This window comes from Alligator mississippiensis, chromosome 6 (genome assembly GCF_030867095.1).
Source record: "Alligator mississippiensis isolate rAllMis1 chromosome 6, rAllMis1, whole genome shotgun sequence".
NCBI lineage: Eukaryota > Metazoa > Chordata > Crocodylia > Alligatoridae > Alligator > Alligator mississippiensis.
The window spans coordinates 12,341,113-12,365,510 of NC_081829.1; the positions used below are offsets into that span (position 1 = coordinate 12,341,113).

Below are 24,398 nucleotides of genomic sequence, written 5' to 3' on the forward strand. Positions count from 1 at the left end.
AAACTGAAAGGATTATCACCGCACTCATACTGTGGAGCGCTGAGCGATTTCCCTTTGTATGGTCCTGGGGGCAAAGTTGTGTTCTGCTGTCAGTTATCAGTAGGAGAGATTCACCTGGCACTGCCATGGAGATCAGGAGCCCCCAGCAGAGGTGAATATAGGCTGAAATAACGTCCTTATAGTGAGATCAATTAGGGGGAGGGATAGCCTTGTAGGGTTTTAGCATAACACTCATCTCTTCCGTCAGAAACTTTCAATATTTTACATGTTACAAATGAAAGTTTTAAGATCACCTCTTCCTTAGACCCAGAAGCAAAGAGACAATAGTCATGAACCCCTGAAACGTACTTCTTCCCCCTTCACTGTAGATCTCAGTCCTCCGCTAACTTACATCTCTGTAATTCCACTGATTGCAGCACCGTTATCCTCCGTGTGCACCATCCAAGTGCTCACTCCATCTTTGTTTAGACTCCTCTTGCGCACAATGTGTTGTGGAGCAAACAACCATTTTAAATTCAGTTGCTACCGTTACACCTCCCCCCAGCAAAGAATGAGATACTCCCTGGGTACCAACATCATGCATAATGTAAGAGGTAAATTATTGATGCTGTTATAGGCCACATGTTCACCCAGTAAAAATTGGCTTAGTTGCACTGAAATGTTATGGGTGTAACACACACATACTGGTACTATACTGGTCCAATATATTTCCTTTTCTGAAGAGTTTACTCATAATCACACTCCTTTCTGCCTATCATCTCCAATATGAAAATCCATGGTGTGTTACATACTCATCCAGTTAACCATGTAGTAAATTCATACTGATTTCTATTTGCCAGGATCATTAGGAATTTTACTGGGATGCCAGAAGTGCAGTGCCAGGCAGGTTTCTGGACCACTCCCAGGCCCCAATGCTCACCATTTATGCAAATATTAAGAAATATGATGAAGTCATGTCTGGAGTGCAATCAGATAAGACATTGTGCTTCATATCAGCTAGTCTGGCTGCTTGGGAAGAATCTTAATAAAAAAATTCTCCAGCTTACAAGTAGCATTTTCATGCAGATAACATCTGCTAGAATAACTGAAGAAGTCTGCGGTTTTCTTAGCTGGTCTGAAACCAGTCAATGAAAAATCTGTTCTCTGAGCTATCAAAGCAGGAAGAATAGAAAACTCCACTGTGAAATAGTTTTCTAAATGGTAAGAGGGATTGAGCAGCTTGTGGTTTTTAATTAAGTTTAAGGACAGCATAGCTCTTCTGACATTGATGTAGTTGCATTGATTTACCCCAGCTGAATATCTGACCTCCTGTCTATTGATATGATTTATTCTGGCATGCAACATCAGAACGGTTTCTTATCTTTGTTTCCAAACTCATTATGCCCCTTAAGGTTGACATCCTAGTGACACCTATAAATAGTATAGAGAGATAGAGTCTTGTAAAATTTTTATTTCATATTTGTTGTTTATGGAGTTATAGAGCAGAATAATGTGAGTAGTCACCCTCTCATATATGTATCTCTGAGGTTTAAGATCTGTCCTGATACACATGACTTCTGTTAAACTAAGTGAAAACTCTTACTGAGAGCCCTTCAGTGGCAAGATCTGAGAGGCGAAACAAATTCTTCTTGTCATAAGTCACGCAATGCACATCAAACTTTACTCATAGCATACCAGTTGATATGGGCAGTTACCTTGAGGAGAAGGACAGCAATGAATGCAATGGAAAAGATGATCATCACTTTGACATACTCCTCAGAAGACAGCTTCTCATGGCTTGGCAAAAAGCTCTGTAAAGAAGGGAAGAGTATGTAACAGTTATATATAGCCATTCAGATGTCAAATGCAAAATTATGTGTTGGCAGTTTCGATCTGAGTCTTTGCTTTAGCTCATCTCATGGAAGGTTTGTGCAACTTTAGGACGGTTTGATTCTTGTGAGGTACTAATATAATAATTCAAGTGATATTTTTTTTTCTTTTCCAGTTCATAACTATGTGTTTGCTAGAGTTTTCCAGCCTTTATCAAGATATTTACTGACACCTGGCTGGATCTTCAAGACTATCTGCACCCATTAGCATAGGGATGTATGGAACAGTAGGTCTAGAGGCAAAATCCTTTTCTCAGATCAGCCAAGGCAGATCTGGAGTTGGTCAGGATTTTTAAGAGCTGGTCAGGATTTCAGTGCAAATGTTTAGAAAACGTATTTTCTATTTAATGACCAATGGAAGCATGTAAGGATTATCTCCTGTGGCTGTGGAATCTCTATCCCTGGAAGATTTTAAGAGTAAGTTAGACAGATACTTGCCTAGAATGGTTTAGCCAGGGATGATCCTGCTTTGAGCAAAGGGTTTGGCTAAATGACCTCTGGAGGTCCCTTCCAGCCCTATGTTTCTGTGATTCTATAAAAGCTGAAAAATCTGAAATATTTCAGCTGAAGTAATGCCTTGGTGCCTCAAGACTGTTGTAGTGGGTTTATCTTAGCTTTCTATCTTCTTCAGTACTACATCTCCCATGATGCACCACTGACATACCTCTCAGAGAGAGAAGTCAGGGAAGTATGATAGTTTCTTCAGTACAGCATGATCTGCAAGATAGTCTGGCTGGGGAAAATGGGGACATAAAGCACCATGGTGGCATTTCAGAATAGAAACAGATCAGTTTCCAGGTACAATATATGGATTTCAGCTTAGCCCAGTCTCCCTCCATTGCAGATAGTATGTGCTCACAAAATGTACACCAGCAAAATGTGTTGTGCATTTAAGAAATGACTTCATAAGCAAACTCTCATTTATGCAGATAAAGCGTACTGCCAATGACTTCTTGTCACTGAACAAAACAGGCCTTCGCATCCTGCTGCAAAAGCAAGCATTATAGTATTATACACTTCTCTGCTATAACAGGAAACATTGGAAAAACTGTTTGCTGGTTTGCAAGATATACTAAATCAGGGGTTGTCAACTGGGGATACCCCCCCCCCCCCACTCGCTCCATGTCCAGCTGCTAGGGGTACACTGATCCAAAACCCCTTGTACTAAATCATAGGATGACATGCATCACCCCAGCTCAAGATCACTGATTATTTATTACCTACCGAGTTATTCATGGACTTGAAGCTGAGATATGCTGGTACCTCCATGTATGAACTACAGAGAGTTAAGACACTCAGACAGAAATCCAGTAACTGCATAGCATGGAAGGGAACCTTTGTTTGTCCTTGCTTCAGAGACTGAAATGTCAGAGAGATCAAGGTATTATTTGGGGTTAAAAAAGATGACATTACTAGGTCTCCTATAAATGTAAAAGCCTGATTTTCCTTTGGGTCCCAATTTGGGACTTATTCTCATTTATATTCCCTGTCCTTTAAGCCACTCCTGCAGTGTAAGCTGATTTCAAGTGGGCTGCTGTAAAGTGGCCTTAGCAAGACTCCTGCTTTTTGCCTCATCATTTATACAAGGGTAAAAGTGAGCATAACACATTACTAAATCAGAATGGTTTTGATATTACATTGATTGTGCATTCTAGCAATTGACTTCACAGAATGTGAGTGGGTAGTGAATCAGTCCTGGAAGCTATAAACATTAAAAAAAAAAACACCCAAAGAACACAATACCAAAATAAAATGTGTCAGCCACATTTTTTCAGACATGAAGCCTGAGTGAATTTTGGGCACCAGAATCCATATGTTAGGCACCTAAAAGCAGTCCTGAATTTCCATTAAGAACACTGTGTCCAGAGTTGCTGGATACCTACTTATGGGAGCTGCTCATGTTCAACACTTCTGAGAACTGCCCACTTATTTTGGTGTCTAAATATAATTGTAATGCCTATTGTTAGGCCTGAAATTTTGATGTTTGCCTAAAATGTAGACACATGCACACATGTATATGTTATCTATAAGATGGGGAAAGATTCACTGCTGCAGTCTGTCTTTAGATTACTCTCCGGTCCACCCTCAGACTGCTCACGTGTCATAGTTTCATAGTTTCATAGTAGCTAGGGTCAGGAGGGACCTGAACAGATCATCTAGCCTGATGATCTAGCCTGATCATCTAGTCCATCATCTCAGACACAAACATAAGCCTGGTTTTGCTCCAATCTGGCATTACTTCAACTATAACTGTAAATAAATTAATCAAGCATGATAAATCAGCACTTCAGGTTATAGAAAATGTGATTAACTTTAAATGATGAGCCCTCCATTAGGTTTGTGATTCCTTCAGGGCAGCTTCACAGGGGCAGAAGAATTCGAACAGGCTTGAGTGAAATCTGGACTCACTGAAGTCCACAGCAAAATGCCCATGAACTTGGAAAGGGTTCAGCACTTTAACCTTCCCTACCAGGTTGGATAACTAAGTCAAGTGGCACCAGGATATTTTATGATCCCACCACAATAGCATCTGAGCACCCCTCGTCTTTATGTATAGTCCTCCTCCAAATAGTGCTGCCCTACCTCACGGGATTATCTGCCCAAATCTACAGGCAGGAAACTGCACCACAGAGTCCGAGGCACAGTCGACATTCTGAAGTTTTGCCAGTAGAGCAATGGCAGGGAAAAGGGTGAAAAAATTCCTTACTAGAATAATTATGCTGACAACAAAACCATGGGGACACTGTCATACCATCAAAAAAAAAAAAAAAATCCCTTTGCTGGGATAACATATCCCATTCAGGGGTCTGATATAAATTGCACCAGTCCAAGGACACATTTGCTGGTGTAAGCATTATCTCTACAAGGTAATGTTGCTTGTTGAGCTCTACCCACAATCCTGTTTAATTGTATACAAGCCCTGAATGACCTGCCCAAGATTACACAGGATGTCTTTGGTGCAGCTGGGAATCAAATACAGGGTTCCTAATCTCCAGGAAGTGCCTTTACTATTGGACCAGACATCATTTATTTCAGAGGCAAAACACGCTGGTTCTGCACCCTGGGCAGCAGCCAAGGCTGGGTCAACAGAAACAGTAGGAGCTGCCATTCTTATGTCTCCTCTAACTCAGTTCCCAATTGCCCTTATCACCTACCCCTACTTATGCTACTGCTGTCTCTTTTCTATGGCTGCATCTAGTTTACCAGGTTTGAAGTTCTTCCTCCAAAAGTGGACAATACATAAACTATCAAAAGAGCACAAGCCACTCCATAAATTAATCTAACCCAATAAATGTCTTACTAATCCTGTGCCACATATTCTGGGGGTGCCATCACCTATGGTGCTGTTTATATATATATACACACACATACATGTACATATGTATATATACATAGATATGGATATATCTATATCTATAGATATATCTATATCTAAAGCTATATCTATATCTGTGTCTATATAGATATATATAGATATAGCTATAGCTATAGATATACATATACATATATCTATCTATATAGATATAGATAGAGATATCAGGGCCCTGACATGCAAAAATGTGGTCTCATGATTTCTACCTACCATATGGCTAACAGATAGGATTGCAGGGACTTGTATGTAGGAACTGAAGATTGTGAGGAAGCTGAGGAGAAAATCCATGATTTGCAAAGCCATGAATGGAACCAGGAGGCGTTCTCTATTCTGAAAGAAAAGAAGCAGGCAACAGTTATTATTTCTATGTCAAGTAGTGGACTATAACTGAGTTTGAATGGCTGAAGGGGAAACTATTAATCTAAAGCGCTGAACAAGATGTGTATTACATGCACATAACCCCACCCTCGTGATAGTTGTGTTAAAAATGGGCAGTAAAAGTTGAAAATTTTTATTTTTGACAAAAAATTGAAAACAAAAACATTGCAATTTGTGAAAATCTGCATCTCCATTATGAGGTATAGTTGGGTGTCTATGTTTTCCTTCTATAAAAGCCAGGGATCATGGCCAGACTCCATCTTCCATGCCACTTCCATGACTCCATCTTCTCTTCTAAAAAGGGGAGTTAGCTGCATGATGGTAGTTCTTGACTCTTGTATATTATGGGTGATAGTCTAGTCTATCTCAGGAGCTTAGCCTATAGAGGAGAACGTGGATATGATGCAATCAAGCTATACCTCCCACGAAGCACCATGATATCATTGCAAATCAAAGTAGTGAAATCTCAGTGGAAAAATCTAATTTCTCAGTAGAAAAAAGACTTTTAATTTTAAAAGATGGTTTAAACAAAAGCTCAATTTCCTGTCAAAAGGTAATACTGAGAAAATATCTTGACGGCCCTACTAGATGTGTCCCAGCTGTGAATAAGTTTGAAAGTGACTACTTCAGTGAATTTGACACTGCAAATTACAAGTTTTTTTTTAAAAAACACCTCTTTATAAAACTAAAAATATTTATTCCAGTCCTACCATATGGTTATGTTGCACAAACTTTTTCAGCAGCTCTCTCAGCTACCCTCTCTTTTACCCACAATTTCTCAGTATCTTCAAAAATCAGTAGTGTTATTCAGAAATGACATACCTTCACCACACCAAAGAGAAGGTTGAGGCTGATGACAAAGAGCATGATGATCAGCAGGAAGCTGGTGGTGATATCAGCTAATAATAATAATAAAAAACAATAATAAAAGAACAGCAATGATCAAACACAACTCAGCACAAACACCCGTAATTTAAAATCAAATGTCCTCACCTTTGCATTCAACAGGAGTTTTCACTGAGTTTAAGGTTGAAAAACTTGGTCTAAGTCAAAGCTTTTAATTTACCACAATGTCTTCTACTCATATAGGGTTGATTTCAGGACCTCCAATACCAAAATCACTCAAGCTAAAAAGGATGGCGCTTGTGTGCCAATGGGTTTGAATGGAATGATTTTTATTCCCAAAGCCCCTCACACAAAGGTAAGTATTCTAGCCCCATGTATTAAACCTGAGTTCATATATGTTCCTCTATGATTTTTGAAGTGGGAATTTCTCCAGAAGTCTCCTTCATGCCCCACCAAGGTAGGGAGCACTAATCTAAGTAACATGGGTAATAGTGGCAACAATATTCCTTAAGTCTCTCCTTTCCTTCACAGGAATTATGCCTTGGGTCCTGCACTCCAATTTCATTGGGGGTTTTGGCTGGAAGGTAGTAAAACAAGGCAGAGTAGGTATGCTTGAAGAAGTACAAGCCAGGTTTCCTCTCCTCTCCCAGCCCTTAGCCAGCTCTTGCATAATGCCATAGAAGACCTTGATGAATATCTCATGAGGATGTGCTCCCTCTGCACAGGACCTCCATTGGTTTGAGGTCTTCACTACTATCAGAGTGGTGTCTCTTCTGTGATTTATACAAATAAAAAAGCCAATGGATGAAGAAACCTGGTGCATGTGTCTCTCTTTCTTCTGTTCTGTTTCTTTCTCTGCATCTCAGCTTTCTCCCACAACTGAGACTCCAGAGATGTACAGGAATTTCATGAGCAGAGATATCTACATTATGTAATAAATGTCCGCACACCTGGCAAATGAGTATAAACAGCATATACCATGGTGGTGTATGGTAGGGCATCAACAAAACTCACAGTAGGCCTCTGCAGTCTTAGCAAACCAGTTTTATTTGCCAAAAGTATATTTTCATTAACTTCTGCCCACAGCAGAGTTTGTGTCCTGAATGTCGCCAGAAGGGACTTTGAATGACTCCTAACATTTCCTTTGAATGCAAAAAGACCTGCTTCAGTTTTATGGCCCAATAAACTGGCTTGGAAAATGCAAGCAAGGATCATAAAAGGGTGCTTTAACAGCCACACACACTGATTATCTGCAATGGGATGCTAAGGTTGTTATATTGATGATGCGCAAAAGAGTTGCTGCTGGACAACTGAATCCAAAGGATCCACAAGATAAATTAATCTGCTGGTCTGTCAAGCCTGTTCTACTTCAGACAGGAGTGATTTTTTTTTTTTTTTGCCTATAGTATGTAGTCTTTCTATACTTCTTTATGCTTAGGTAAGGTACTTTTTTGGCTGATTCTATCAAAATTGTAATGACTTCCCCATTGCTTTCACCACATTGACCAATATGTGTTTATTTATTTTAAAAAAAGAAATGAATGCACCCCAAAATTCATTAAGGGCATGCTGGAGATCCAACCTGTAATGGGGGTAGATATTGAAAGGCCCAAAGGCCAAGTAAGCGTGTGCCTTCAAGTTGGTTGGGAATGCTTTGACTAAATGTGGGGGGGGGGGGGGTTTCCATAGAAAATGACAATACGGTATATAAGAACTAAATCTTATTGCAGAAGACATCATTTTAAGGATCCAGGATAGAAATGCCAATTGCCTAGCAAGATGTCCTGTGGGGAATTTGAACTTGTTTTTCCAAAGTTTCATTTTAGTGTCCAAGCCCCAGGCCCATAAATCAGTTTCTCATACACCTTCTCTGGCCAAATGAATGCTTAATTATATCTACATACTAGGTCTTACATGAAATGGGAAGGCTGTCATTATTTCTTCACGTTCTAAGTAACAATATATACATGGCAAGAACTGGGGACAAATAGAAATAAAACTGGTTTGGGGGGGGGGGGGGTTTGCAGGGAGGTCACTCTTCTGAAACTTCCTCCACTTCTTTATTTGAAATCAGTCTGAAGATTTTTGCCATGCCTAGCTACATTGCCTCATTTCCAGTTTCTGGAACTAGAGTGGCTGCTTTTGGTGGATTCCTAGTCTGACCAGAAAAGGAAATGCTAGAGAAATCATGATCAGTGTTCTGTAAAATATTTGCAATGACCTGAGAGCACTTTGAAATGCAAGTGGCTGGGATTGCATGACAAATATGGAACATACTGCACACGGGAGGGCAGGGGAGATTTGAATACCAAACTTGGCCTTTTTAAGTTTTGTTTTTCTAACAGAGTACTGTTTTCAATCAAAATCATTCTATTTTCCTGAAGAAAATTTTCATGACTTGTAAAATTTGATGTTTTGGCTTGAATAGTGTGTTTTGATATCGAAACCACATGAAAATTTGAAATTGCACAGTTTTGGCGGGGGGGTTGCTTAAAAATAGTCATTTCCTTAAGTTTGTATAACAGGAAATAATTATTGGCCCTGAATTAATTTTAAATGTAAATGTTATTTGCTAGAAAGAATTGCCAGTTTTACACAGAATTGTATGCAGAAATTCTGTGGAATGAATGTATGCATGAGATTCTGCAGGAATTGTATGCATTGGAACAATATTCAAATTTAAAGCATCTCAGCCAGTTTTGTTAAGCAGAAAACATGTATTTTACAAGTCATTTTTGCAGCAAACCCTACACTCATGCCAGCTATTGCTGGCTGACAAACAGCGTACAGAAAGCCTATTTTATTTGCCTTTCCTTTCTTTTCTTCCCATTCAGTGATGCATCTTCAGTCTCTGTGTATTCATGCATTCTGGTTAAGAACATATTTACACAGCCAGGAACTGAGAATAAGTTTGCTGCCATTGCAAAAGTGGGTCTGCATCTTTGCAGGGTTCCTTTTTGTTTGCCTGGTAGTTACAGTTGGTTGTTTTCTCTGTTGGAGGCTGGTTTCTGGTTTATTAAAAGAAGCTCCAAATCTGTATCTCAAACTGTGGTTTTACGCTGGAAAGTGACTATTTAAAAATAGCATCCTGTGTTTCCACACCTAAAGTTTCTGAGTCAAGTCATGCTGAACCAACTCTCCTCTAGTAAAAATTGGCTGCTATCTTTTTCAATGCTTCAGCCATAAGAAAAAAATCTCCTCCTGAGCTCAGACAGTGACGCAGGATCCTTTCTGATGCAAGTAATAAGAACTTTATTAATGAAGACACTTGTACTGCATGTGCTACCAACCCTGCTCTCTCTTCCACAGTTTATTTTGCTGTGGAGTATAATGGGGCATGAGATGTGGGTGGCAGATGGGAGAGTGAGAAATCCAGGGAATTAAAAAAAAGGGGAAGGAGAGGGAAGGGAGACGGAAGCAATGTGCTGACCTGGGAGAGACAGGGATAGTAAAAGGTGAGGGTGGGGTTGAGGAAAGGTGAAAAGAACATTTCAGACGGGAGGGAGAACACAATAGATGAAAACTGGGAGGTGAAAGGAAGGCCTGTTTCAAAGACTATTACATTCAAAGGAAAAACTGCCATTGACTTCAGTTGCCTTTGAGCCCACTCCTAACAATCAACCATGAGCTCTGACCCTAATCTCCAAAATGGGCCAAACCAAAATCCTTGATATTAACTTCCCAAACTTGGGATCCAAGGCTGAACTTTGCAGCTTGGACCCATCTGTTTCAAATACCAATCTCCTAAAATTGCCGTGAAAAAGATTGGGAGAGGAAACAATATTGGATTTCATTCACCCCTCCAGCACAGACCCCCTCAGCTTCTCACCCACCTGCTACCTACCAACTTTATAGTAGTCCTTGGTGAGGTCTTTGCAGAAACCTCTGCCAATAGCCACTTCCATAGAGTATTCAATCAGAAGTAGCAGACTCATAACCTGGAAGAGCAAATACAAAGGAGATGGTTAGGAGAGGCATCTGCCATTTTTTAATGAAGAAATGAGTTTCTAGAGAGTTATACAGTTTAGAACATCACTGTACAACGTTCCTGAGGGTCTCAGTTTGCTACAAGGAATACTGATGGATCTAGGGCCATATTCTATGCCACCTGTTAAGTATTTAAATGGATTTAGATGCCAAAGTGCAATTCTACTCCACTCTGAATACATCTACTTTTGTAACACACCATCAAGACTGAGTCCCAAAAGAGCAGGAAGGAGGAGGAGGACCCACCCATCTTTTCCATTAACTGTATTTCAGGGGCTTAATAAGGATGAAACAGAATCACACATAGGCAGTTAGACACCTAAGCATAAAAACAGTATAACGCCTCCCCCTACACCACCCACCCACACACACGTAATAGTTTGAGGTTTACACAAACAGCCCAAATGGGAAAAATCAAGTTTTAAACTTATAATTTAAGAAAAAAATAGGCAGTTTGGAAACTAAAATTAGGCAGTTACAGCACCACAAAAGGCATTCACGATCCAGTCGTCTCCAGATGTGACACTCACAGTCTCGCACAGAGTTTGTTGTAGAACTAGGACCCGAATTCAGTGCCAGTGCTGTGTTCCTGCCCTAACGTTCTGCTTCCTTCTCCAAGCTACATTGGCTCTCCAGTGAAAAATTCATTTTCAACATGACAAGTTTTTCTTTCATTTAGACAGCTGTCCATCAGCAGATCAAAGTTCAGCTATTCAAAATGGAGTGGTTTCCATTTAGGCATGTAAGAAATGACTGTATTATAAGCCTATGGGGGCAGTAAGTCCTGCAGGATTCCAGTGGTGTATGCCAATCACCTGACAATCTTGTGAACTAAGGGTGTGTGTGGAAGTTGCTTTTCTCACCTTTTAATGAGCTTTATTGCTATGATTTAACAGGAGTCCACAGCTTTATAGCACTTTAAATTAACCCTTGTTAAATGAGGTATTAAATTTGAAGCACTGTATTTTACAGCACTTTAGCAACCTACAACACTTTAAATAACTTATGTATGCTGGTCAAATGTCTGGCAATTCTGTGAGTATCCCATGGACTTTGTGAGCTTGTTTAGTAATCCCTGGTACCACTGAGGAAGCCCAGGAGCACTAGCCAAGCCTGCAGAAGCCAGCAACCCACCTTGCTCTCACACCCGCTGCCAGAAACTATGATGTCAGGTGCTGTGACGCTGCTGAACTGGGGGTATGGGGACAGCAGATCTGTGGGCCAGGCTACAAGTGCCCTGGGAGACGCTCTGGGGGGAGGGGAGGCTGAGAGCTCCAATCAGGGCCAGTAATTATTTCATGTTATACAAACTAGAGTCTGGAGCTGTAAGCCCTGCAAGGCAGGCTGCATGTAGAGGCACTAGAAGGACCACAGGCTGGAGAGCTGGGCCAGGTCCAGGGAACTGGCCACAATCCCCAGCTCTGGCACAGACCCCTGCTTAACCTATGTCAGGGCCCCTAACCCCTTAGTAACTCCTGGGTGCCTTGGGCCCACCCTGGGAAGTGAGGATGTCCATTTGGAGTCCTCCAGGTCCAGACAGACCCAGTGGACTCCTCCAGGCCCCTCTTGGCCCAGTGTCTAAGATGCTTAAACACACCATGTGGGTAAGACACACACAGTCATACTCTGAGACCTGTGTGGCTGTGGGGAGGGGACCAGACACTTGGACATGCTCTGGGTGGGATATATACATGCATGAATTCATGCACATACATACGCACCGCCCCCTGAAACCCTGCGTGACTGGGGGGGACCATACGCTTGGACATACTATGGGTGGGACACACACACACACACCCACAGACACCTACACACACACACACCCTCACACAAATGCACACATGTCCACAGCCATACACATGCACAATGGTCCCCATCCACACATGCATCCCTATGCCCCACACTGCCCAAGACCCTACATAGCTGGGGACCAAAGGCTTGGACCAGGGCTGGGTGAGAGGTGCTTCTTGGCCTCATTGCGGGTGCAGTGCCAACTCCCAGCAACAGGGGGATATGCCACAGGTAGGACACACACACACACACACACACACACACACACACACACACAACCTGAGACCCTGCATGCCCGGGACCAGATGCTTGGAGCTGAGCTGTTAGCCTACATGAGAGTTGCCACCTGGCTTGTGGCAGAAGCAGTGCCCGCTCCCAGCATGGCGGTGGGGAGGGGGAGCAGGGAGCAGAATGAGAGGCTGAGTGACAGCCTCTAATCCCACCTCTGCCTTCTCCACTGGTCTGCTGCTGTCCACACTTTTCTTTTAGCCCCAGGAGGCTGTGGAGTGCCCCCTGCCTCATAGTCTGGAAAGTGTAGGGGGGCTCAGAAGCCACCCCCACTGAACAATGCACTTCTGTCATGTTTAAAACCGCTGCATCTTTATAGTGCTACAAAAAACGCTCTATGGGCACAGACAGAAAAGCAGCTCCCCAGTATAACTCATAGCACTTTGCAAGAAGCTCTATGAGTTCCAATGATCCCCCAGATCCAACAGAAGTTCACTGTTGGGCTCCAGGGGATTGGGAAATCCAGCTGCTGGCTGCCAGCCTACAGCTGGTCCCCCCTAGCAATGCCCCTCCTCCCCCCCAGCTCTGGCACTGTTTTCAGAATGGGAGGGGGGAAGGAAGGGGGAGGAGAGGTAGCTTGTTCTAGGGGTTCCTCAGGCAGCACTAGAGGTAGAGTGGGTGGATAACAGCCTCCCCCACCTGGGGGGGGGAGGGCTCCAATACACCTGCCTACCCTCAAGCACTGGCTAAAAACCCCCCAAATCGAACTCTCTCTGTTCCCTTTCCCCCCTCCCATTCTGAAAATATTGCTGAGGCTGGGAGCAGCACAGACACAAGTTATTGAAGATGCTCTGTTTTGGAGCATCTTCATTTGAACCCTCATGCAACAAGAATTCGGATTTTCATGGGATCGGGCCCTTTTAAAGTGCTCTGCAGCCATGCACTTCTGTTTGCTCATAGCTTCAGAGTGCTTTCAGGGGATATATCAGTCAAAAATTGTCACTTCTGTCTGCGCCTTAAATTACAGCTTGAAGCATGTGCATGGAGCACGTCTATATGGTGCACCCCAACTATTTAATAAAAGCACCACCTCTGTAGAGATTTTGGAGGCCTTTTTAAATCCCAAAGACTAGTTCACTCTCAGACAAACAAAATAATACCTACATTCCTGCTGTTTTCATTCCCAAATCCCTTTCTGGTCTCTACTGCCAACAGTTAAGTGAGAAACTAGTGAAGAATGACATCTAAAGCATCATAGTGACATTTTATCACTAGGACCTATGGATGGCAACCTATAGCCTGCAGACTGGATCTGGCCTGTGGAACAATTGGATTTGGCATGTGGAGCAGGGACTTCATCACCATTCAGTGGTGGGGAGCTTTGCCTGTGACTTACCACAGCCAGGGGATTGGGCAATGAGGCACTTCACTCATGTCACAGTATGGCTGAGCAGTGGAGAGAAACAGCTGTGGGGAGAAGCAACACTAGCTGGGTCCTATCACTGGCATGCCTTGGATCTGAGTTGGATCATTCCAGCCTGCCACCTTAAAACATTGCTGACCCCTACCCTAAGAGAAATAAACAGGGAGCTCTGGGTTTCACACCACCTACAGCTTTTGTTTCAGGCTGCCTGTGGACTCAGCAGGCATGTCACACAATTTATTCTGTTCACATTCAGAAAGCTTTCTTGACACTCACCAGGGTGAGAAATTTAGAAACTTAATTTACGCAGAAACTGAGTATGTCATATGGCATCAACCTCATAAATCAGCTAGATTATCTAGTACCAAGAATCAGCACTGGAGGTGCCCATGCACTGGAGGTGTATCAGACTACTAGATATAAAAGACTCCAGGCAGTGCTGAAGTTTTGTCAAGAATGGAAAATGAGCAGAGCCATCTTATCTAAACTTCAGAGATCTCTAAGCATCTGGTTGCAGGATAACAGAATTTACAACAGATACAGAAAGAAACATCACATCCCCCACCAAGATAAGCTAAAAATATGCATTCTATCTGGCTCAAACAGCTTTTCACAATATTTATAGGTGCTTTTTATTTTCAACGGGCTAGTTCAAAAACATGACGCAGATGATGCGATACCAGAGCTGTTGTGGTTTCTGTAAGTGTTTGCAGTGCATGCATGCATGCAAGTGACAACACTGCAAAAGCAAACAGACAGCAGAGCAAGTTGAGAGATGGCTATACTAAAGAAAAATACTCTTTTCAGCAGCATGGCAGTCCTCAGTGGTACTGTACAACTTAAGAGCACAGTTTAGGTGCTACATGTAGCTAAAGTCCTACACTGAAGAGCTATCAATCTAAAGAGATAAAACAAAAAGTGGGGAAAAGAAAGGATCACCTCCCTATTTCAGCAATGGGGAACCAAAACTTGGAGACGTTCAGTGGGTGGCCTTAGGATTAGATAAGCAACTGCTGGCAGATATGAGAAACATACTCATGTTCCCTGAGTCATTCAAATTCCCTAAGTCCCAGCAAAAATACAGTCCACTCTTTGATGTCAGTACAATAAAAGGACTGTCTGTTGTAAAGCAGTTAAGAAAGGCAGAGCTTGAAGTGTTATTGTAACCAGGATGGTCTAGGACTGTGAATTTCAACCTGTGGTCTGCAGGTCCTTGGGATTCGCAGACTATGTCTGAGGGGTCCATGAAAGATGGCTATGATCATTCAAAAGTATGTGAATATCTACACTTACAATTCAAAGGGGCCTGCATCTTCATTCAAAATATTTTAGGGCTCCACAAAGGAAAAAAAAAAAAGTTGAAAACCACTGGTCTAAGACAGAAGCAAGAAACAAGGTGCTTTTTTAGGGGGGGATCTTTTATGGGACCAACTGTATCATTGAGGAAAGTGTTAAACAAGATTGTGGGCACAACCTCCTACCCCCCCCCCCCCATCAGATCTGGGAAAGAGGCAATCTGGAAAAGAATGAAAAAGGCACTTAGTGCTCATCCCTATGGGGACTGTCAGGAAAGTTAAAACAAGCCAATAGAAGCTGCAAAGTTAATGCACATAGTGGCAGGGCACCTTTGGTGCCTGACACTTTAAGGGCAGAAAACAGGCAGCAGCCAGGTACCTGATGAGGGCAGCCAATTTGGTCCCAGGGATATAAGCTGGGCTGCAGTTTGCTTCAGGAGGAAGGAGGGAACATCAGGGTGAGAGGCATCTCCAGCCATAGTCAGGAAGTAAGGGCAAGGGTATGGGGAGGAGGTGACCCCTTGTCCTGGGTAAGACATAACACTGCACCCTGCCAGGAAAGGGTGGCCTGATGGGGCTCCTAGTGGCGTGGAAGCCCCCTGGAAATGCCAGGCCAGTTACCTCCCTGTGAAAGGCAGGTCAAGGCACTGCATAACCCCAGCCCATATCCCTGGTGGTGTTCTAATGAACAGGGAGAGCCCAGGGCTCGTTAAGGAGCCCTGAGGCAGACCTCAGGCCAGAGGAAGGACCTGGGGCCATGCCCAGGCAGCAGGGGAAAGCCTGGAGGTGCATGAGAGACCCTGAGAGAGAGGGGGGATGAGTAAAAGAGACCTTGAGTGAGAGGGGCGAATGAGGAGGCCCAGTGGGGGCATAGTGGTGCAGCAAGGGGCCAGGAGTGAAATAGGCCTATAGTTATAGAATTGCTCAGTTAATGCTCAGGTGAGGGTAGCAGGAGACACCCAACAGACCTCACCGGGGCTGACCAAGGTGAGGAGAACTAAGCCCAAAGCCGGGTCAGGCTGGACAGGATATGTGTGGCAGGGCACTGGTAGTGCCTGCCACTTTAAGGGCTGAGCCAAACAGCCAGCAGGTGCTTGATTACAGCGCCCATTTTAGGATCCTGGCTCCCTATATAAACAGAGCAGTTCGCCGCTGGCAGGCAGGTAGATACATTGCCTGGCTGCAAGGTTGTTAAAGAAACTTCCCTGGAAGTAAGGGCAGGAGTTTAGGGGGATGGTTTGGATGCTCCTGGTCCTGGGCATGACCTAAAACTGCACTCTTCTGGGAATGGGTGGTCTAGTGGGGCTCCTAGTGGCATGGGAGCCCCTAGGAAATACCAGGCCAGTTACTACCCCAATGAAAGGCGGGTTGGGGCACCTTAACCCCTAGCTCCTACAACACTGTGGGTACAAAGGGGGCAGGCACAGCTATGGCCACCTGAGCCCCCACTGGAGAGGGAAGTCCCATGGTCCCAGTGAGGGGGCAAAGATGTGGAGCCCCAGTGAGGGGGGAAACCAGAGGGCTGGGAGCCCAGTATGTGTATGTGAGTGTATAGAGTTGCCCCAAGAGGGGCAAGGACAAGCTTGGACCTGGTCAGGTAATTGGCTAGCTACTACCCCGGTGAGGGTCATGGGCGAGGCCCAAAAGATGGTACGTCTGCCACCCAAGGTGTGTGCTAGGTAAAGCCTATGGCTGAAGAGGCTCGCTCCAAGAGGGAGCAAGGCAGTACAAGTTGTCAATGAGTGAAAGAGACCCTGTGAGAGGGGGTGGAGTGTGACAGGCCCTAGTGAGAGGAGGGTGGTATGAAAGTGTGTGTGTCTGAGGCCTGACAATGAGGGCTAGGCTTAGTGCGGCTGTAGGCAGGGAGCATTGTGTCATCTGGATGCCATCTGTAAGGCTTGGGCTGCAGTGTAGGAGAGGAACGGAGCCGCACATAGCGCCCTCTGGCATCGGGGCAAGAATGGGCAGCCTCCCACCTAATTAACGCCATAGTTCTATATTATTAAGGTGTGGCAAGAGAGGAGGGGGGTGGTTGGCTCAGAAACAGGTGGGGGCAGGCCAATGACAGACCGGCCCGGAGCAAGTCCCCTGTTACAATGAGTGTGGCCCCTGAGAGAAGGCAGCATGAACGAGGCTGGGTGAGAGCCAGTGGAGTAAAAAAGACCATGGTGAGAGAGGGATGGCCCGTGAGTGGCCTCTGGGGCTGTAGTGAAGAGCTACAACTCTGTGCCCACTTTGCTGTGGACATAGGCCAGAGAAGTAACACCAGAGTAACATCTACAAGGCATGGGACCCATGGAGAGGAGATAAAAGCGGGCAGTAGGCCCTTGTCAGCAGGGTGAGTAATGGGTAGCCTCCCGCCTTAGTAACAACTCTCATTTTTTTCCATCAAGGCACAGCAGGAGAGCAAAGTGGGCGGTTACCCCAGGAGCAGGGCAGTCGGTGGAGACCTGACGAGGAGGTCACCCTGTTAAACACATGAATTATAGGGTGTTTAGACGGCCAGTATAGGCTCAGATTTTGGTGGACAACTAGACTGAAGAATTAACTTCCAGCCGTCTACAGCCACTTGACACCTGAATGAGAACTTACATATTAGTTTATGCATCCTGAATTCAAACCATTGTTAATTCACTCTAATTTTCCAACTGGGCTCACAGGGCATTTATACACATGCTCTGTGGATGGGGGGCCCTTTAATTAGACATCCTCAGCATCTTGTGTATCAACATCCCCACACTTCAAAATGACTCCATTTTGAAGGACCAGGATGATGATACACAAGACGTAGAGGTTGGCTAGAGCATGGTAATTACCGAGCTCCAGCAGACTCAATTAAAAGAGTCTTCTCTGACATGCTGTAATTACAGCATGTTGAGCAGTCTCCAGGCTCGTGTACAGGCACCCACAGAGACGAGCCCTTGGTACTCCCCCTCCTGTATTGCAGCTGCTAGGCCAATGCCTCAAATGTCATCATTTGAGGGAACTAAGGAGGAAATGACTATTCCAGTTTTCTATGAAACGGGAAGCCGAGTGAAACAGAACCTCTGAGCCTCCTAGACATTAGGACAGTTCAAATCTAAATCAGAAATGGAACGGCCTCAGGATGCAAATCCAAATAATCCAATTCTTTGGACTCAAATTTGAATTGGGATCAGAAGCTGAATCCAGGCTCATCTCTAATTTCTGTAATATGGAGAATAAGAATGCAGGATAAGAAATCCTGATTCTCCTCTGGTTCATACTGGTGTATGTTAGTAAGAAATACCAAAGCAGAGAAAACAGTGGTGGTGTAAATCAGCACTTCTCAACCTGTGGGTCACAACCCAAAAGTGGTTCACAAGAATAAAAGGCTGGTGAACAAACCTTTAAAAATGGATTTCCATTAAAGGAGAAACACATGGGAAACTGTGGCTTTTCCCTTGCAGCTGGCAGAGCTCTAGGCTGCAAGGGGCTATTTGGGGCTCCCCCTGCTCCACACACCTACCCTCCGCCCCACACACTGGGAGCTGGGCCCTGGGGGTGGGAGCAGTGGGTCAGGAGTGAGGGACCCTGGGTCGGGACTGGCCACTGATGTTTACAAATGGGTCCTGGTACAAAAAGAGGTTGAGAACCATTGGTATAAATTATAATATAAGTGTACGTCAGAGGAGAATTAGGTTGCAAGATTAAGAGCCTGCTTCTCACTTACATTAGGACTCCCTAATGTTTAAAGAGTGATGTAAGAGTGATGTGTGTAGAGAAGAATCAAGCCCTTACAATGTGATCTGAAGTGTATCAATGCTATTTGATGATTGCTGGGTTTTCACCTTGGTTTTCCATTATAACCAGTAGAGTTTTAGTGGGTGACCTCTTTGTTCCAAATCTCAGAGCCTGTTTCCATATTGCCCAGCCCCTGATGGTAACATTTACACCTGAGGAGAGAAGGCACGAAAGGCAACCAGATCACAACCCCCCTTTGCTCAAGTGCAATCAACCAGGAGATGCAAGGATAAAGCCGATGCTTGAGGGGAAGAGGAAGTGGTGAAGAATTCACATGCCTCAAACTATGTTAACTCCCATATCACTAACATATCTTGAGATAGATGGTACATAGTGCTATGCCTGCAAAGCACTTTTGTTTTATATTTCCTTTGTCTCCACCATTACCCATATCTCCCTAAACACTGACAGGACTTCTCAAGTATGGGCATCCATGAGCAACAGATTAGTGTCTAGCAAATGAAGGAGGAAGCCAGCTGCCTGTAAATGCTTACCCTAGAGATATATTTCTTCTCGCATCAGATTGGTTCTTTATCTTCTCAAAAAACACAAACTTTCCCATTTCAGACGGAGCCTGGAGGACTCGGAGAACCCCCCATCTCTCTGTTCTATTGCACTTTCATGAAAAAGGAAATTAAAAAGTTAAAAATGAGCTTCCTTTCTTTGCAGCTGTTTCATAGTTTGTGTATCATTGTACCATTTCTCAGCCCTTCCCTTCAAGCAGGCTTCCTTACTTCTCCTTGTTCCTCTTTTGCACCTTGTCTACTCTTCCTGTTGCATTTTTAGCCCATTTTCTCATTATTTTCACAGCAGTTTCTCAAGTGCTTATAGGAAGTTTCAGGGGCATAACTCATCTCATTATTGCTTTGTTGTAATATAAGCACTTTCTAAACACTTGAAGCTATGTGTGAATTTGGCTTGATGATACACAGGAAGGGAAAACCCAGCATGGGAGGCAGGAGGTGAGAATTTTAGCATGCCAGCTCCCATTGTAGTCATGACCTCCAGACCAGAAGGCATTATCCCCTACAGCTTGAACTCAGGGACTGTTCTGCAGACCTGTGCAATAACAAACTAGTGACAAGTGCAGGGTGGGCACAAAGGGGTCAAGAAACATCCTGAGCAAATAGTGGTTTATATGATTAAGACTGTCTAAGGTACCTACCACCATTATATGAACACAGGTGACATATATCAATGAAGAAGCATCAAGTAATGCCCATGAAGACCGTGACTTCACTGCTCTCTCTCCTCTCAGTAAATATTTGGAAAAGGAAGAGAAATAAATGGATAAGTAGATACGTGGTTATTCAGGTTGGGGAGTCAAAGGTAGTAGGTCCATGACTTTCGTGTATGCCATTGGCTCCTGAAACTTGTGTGCTAGAATGGTTATTCTTGCACAATGGGTTGTTAGGTGGCTCTTCAACCTTGACGTGAGTCACTGTGGTCTTTGGTGCTATTTTAGCCCAATTTAACTAACTTGAGTTAAGAAAAAGTTGTGGGGTTTTTTTCCTCTCTCACTGTCCCCATTGAAGACCAACTCTTATTGTGCCCTAAGACGTGTGTGAAGGAATCTATTAGGAAACCTAAATAGACAGGTTGCTTACCTCTCCAACTTGTGGTTCACCTACTAATGTTATGCTTCCTCCTCTAGCTACCGTTCTTATTTCATGTTTCAAAATCAGTATTAGTGAGAGACAGCAAAGATGAGAAATGAATGGTAAAGTTTCCCATGCATTAGCCTTAAGAAATATGCATCTGCATGAGACAGGTGCAACCCCGGTTCAGAGATGTGTGTTGCTCAGTAACCTGCTCTCCTGCACTGCAGTGTGAATGTGGAAATAACGTTAGTGTGGAAAGTATCAGTGGGGAGGAGACAGAGAAATGCCCATTAGAAAGTCTGCAGAAATGTTTGGATAATGGCTAGAAAACAAAGTAGAAAAAAAGACCCAGATCTGCTCTGTGTTTGGAGTGGGAAAGCCTCACAATAACAAAGACATCTTCTCATACTATCACCTAAAGGCTGCAGTATGCAAGATGCTATACAAAAACATTAATAAAAATACTCACTGCCCTAAAGAGTTCACCATCTACATAGACCAAAGGATGGCTCTGGGGTGAACTTAATTAGTCATGAAGACATACCATTAGTCAGCTCCCATACAGTGGTCTGGCTTCTCTGAATCCAATTCTTAGGCGATGAGAGAATGATCCACCTGTGAAGGTACTTAAGCACCTAACTTCCCATTGATTTCAGCAAAATCTTAGGTGCCTAAACAGGAGTTAGGAGCTAGATGCAGGGGTGATTCAGGTAATCATTGGGGTTACGGTCACAAGACAATGGCTCAAAGGGAGTAAACAGGTAAAGGGTAAAGGAATGTCAACTCTGTGATAACATACACTCCAGCCCAAAATATCCACATCCCGCACCTCTAGAGGTGTCCCCAAACATGTCTTTAGTCCCTAGAGCGCTCAAACATTAGCCTGCAGCTGCCACCAAGCCTGATTCCAGCTCCTTTAGGCTACAGTCCAGGCTGACAGAGCCAGGGAGATCTCCAGCTCCACTGACACTCCTCTGTGTAGGGCTGACCAGGCTCCACATTCACACTGCTTTCTCTACCCCCTACTCCAGCCTCAAGTTTCCTTTTCCCTTTCCCTTGCCCCCCAGCCCCTGGGGTTTTCTGGGATTGCAGTCCACATTAACAGTCAGCACAGCTCTGCAGACTGTGTCCTGGTGCCTCCTTCTGTTACACATATTATACCAACTTAACTTGAAGGGATTTGAATTGACATCCTAGAAGGGTATCCTAATCAGCACACTATATACTAGCCTAGGTGAGAGTATGATCTACCCCTCTTCTTGAAGCTGGGGATTTTAAGTGGCATTGAACCAGCAGAACAGGACAATAAGGAGGGCATGCAATCCTAAACCAGTAGCTAAACATGTAGTACCATGTAGTACCTAAGTGTAGGTGCCTAAGGAACTAATCTGAATCCTAGTATCCCAAATGCCTTTGTGGATCGTGGATCTACATTGTATATCACGGGGCTGCAAATACCTATGTATGGATGGTGCATAAAGGTTAAGTGCTGCAACACCTATATCATCTTCTGATTTTGGATTGAAGTAACTTACCCAAGGTCATCTAGGAAGTCTGTGGCAGAGCAGGGAGTTGACCCCCACCTATTCAGTCTCAGGTGAGCAGCCATACCAGAGGATTCAGGGGTTAGGACTGGTTTTCTGCCAAGTCTTCTCACAGAGCGCCAACCCAACACACTATAAAAGATCCTTTCCTCCAGCCCCCTGCCTTGGGCAGACTGACAGGCTATCAGAGGTGCCAAGTTATCACATGGAAAGTCCACGTTCAGCTCCACTCCAGGGTTAGTGGCCAATGGCTTCCAGCTCCTGTGCTTATCCTTTGTTGGCAAAAGGAACAGACCGGCCCAGCTCCCACTGCCAGTGCCAGATAGCTCCCATATCCCCACAGGGATTAACACGGTCCTTCTTTTTAAAGCTAATCATTCATGCTTCTGCTGAATACTGAAGCATCTTGTTCAGACTGTGTTGATCACAGGCCCTGGGCTCTACCTCTCACTCCTTCCTTCTTTTTTCTCTTTACCTATGCAATTAAGAACACCTAGGATTTATTTTTTACAAACTATGGAGAGATCAGCAAATCTAATTTATGGGAATACAAGACATCACCACAAAGCCTGATAGCTGGTGTTTGATGACACTACTATTGCCCAGCATCACTATGATTCATTGCTAGGAATCACAACAATAATTTATATTGATATAAACCAACAGTATTGATGCAGCAAATCATCCAAGCACCTGTCTGGCTGTAAATCTTCTTTCCCCTTTTTCTTATGCTCAGTACAGAAATATGATCAAAAAGGTATGGATGAAAAAAAAAAACAAAACCTTGCCATGCTCATATTTTATCTCTTAAAGTAGTGAGACTGGGTAGCCTTTTCTGTAATGAAATGGCTTTCCATAAGGCTTAATATAAAAGAAACATATAGTGATGGAGCTGTAGGTGCAAACAAAGTAGAGATGGGAAGGAATAGTTCAACTAGATACTTGGATATAATAGTGACAGGAACTTTGTTAATTATCCCTAGATAGACCTAAATTAGTATGTATGGAGATGATTGATTGACAGGCAAGTAGAAAGAGGCAGATATTAGGCCTGTGCAAAGTGGCAAGTGCAAATTCGCTTTGGATTTCGATTTGGCCGATTCGGAGGACAGTGATTCAATTTGGCAATTTGATTTGGCCAAATCAGATCCAAAAGATTTGGCGCTGCTATGGAGGTTCAGCCACAGACTAAACAGGCAGCTGAAACAGCTGCCACCAGCTGGTAAGTCTGTTGGGGTTGGGGGAGGGGTGATGGAAGGGGCATGGGGGAGGGAGGGATTGGGGCTGGGACTGGGACAAGCTGCCCAGCTGAAGTGGGGGGCGCAGGACTGGAGGAGGGGGGCGGGGGGAGGGATGTGGGTGTGGCAGTGCTTGGAGCGGGGGCTCTGCCCTGCTGCCGTTTCCCCAGCGGGGGCGGGGGGGGCAGGATGTGGGCATAGCTCGCTCTGGGTGGAAAGAGGCAAGCGGCAGCAGGGCATAGCCCCTGCTCCCAGCGCTGCAGTGCCTGCATCCCATGCTCCCCTGCACCAGCTGGCAAGTGGCAAAAGCACAGATTCCCTGCTCCCAGCTCTGATACGGGCATGGTAGCGCTGGGAGTTGGGGCTATGCCTTGCCCTCCTCCATCCAGAGCAAGCCATGCCTGCATCGCTTCCCCACCCTAGTGCTGGCTGGGCAAGTGGCAGCAGGGCATAGCCCCTGCTCCCAGTGCTGCCACGCCTGTATCAGCACTGGGAGCTGGGGCTCTGTGCTGTCGCCGCTTGCCAGCTGGCTTGGAAGGGCAGAAGGGAAGGTGCTGCTGCCACTTGCCAGCCAGCACAGGGGGTGGGTGGGGAATGGGATGCAGGCACTGTAGCACTGGAAGCAGCAGCTATGCCTTGCTGCCATGTGCCCCCTTCCACCCGGAGCAAGCCGCGCCTGCATCTGCGCCCCCCCTCCCACCCCAGCTGGGCAAGCGGCAGCAAGGCATAGCCCCCTCTCCGAGTGCGGTATGCTCCCGCATCCTGCACCCTCCCACCCCCCTCCCTGAGTCCCATGCCAGTTTGTCCCAGTCCCAGTCCCAGCCCCTGCCCCAATCCCTCCCTCCCCCTGCCCCTTCCCCCCCCCCAACTTCAACAGACTTATCAGCTGGAGGCAGCTGTGTCAGCTGCCTGTTTAGTCTATGGCTGAATCACCAAATCTTTTCCAAATCTTTTTCTGAATTGATTCAGATGCTTCAAATCGATTCAGAGTTTTTAACTAGTCTCCCGATTCAATTCAGATTCAGAGATTCAGTCCCCAAAAGAGGGTGAATCTCCTACAAATT

General features: G+C 44.6%; 1 protein-coding gene across 1 annotated transcript in view; it reads right to left on the reverse strand.

Moving 5' to 3' along the window:
• Nucleotides 1-24,398, reverse strand: part of LAPTM5 (lysosomal protein transmembrane 5) — a 34,010-nt gene that overhangs the window by 6,305 nt on the left and 3,307 nt on the right. The window contains exons 2-6 of the mRNA XM_014605046.3: nt 10,310-10,403; nt 6,442-6,518; nt 5,452-5,571; nt 3,093-3,227; nt 1,695-1,790 (exon numbers count right to left, since the gene is read on the reverse strand). Of these exons, the coding sequence (XP_014460532.1) occupies nt 1,695-1,790; nt 3,093-3,227; nt 5,452-5,571; nt 6,442-6,518; nt 10,310-10,403 (522 nt within the window). The remainder of the gene's footprint in view (nt 1-1,694; nt 1,791-3,092; nt 3,228-5,451; nt 5,572-6,441; nt 6,519-10,309; nt 10,404-24,398) is intronic.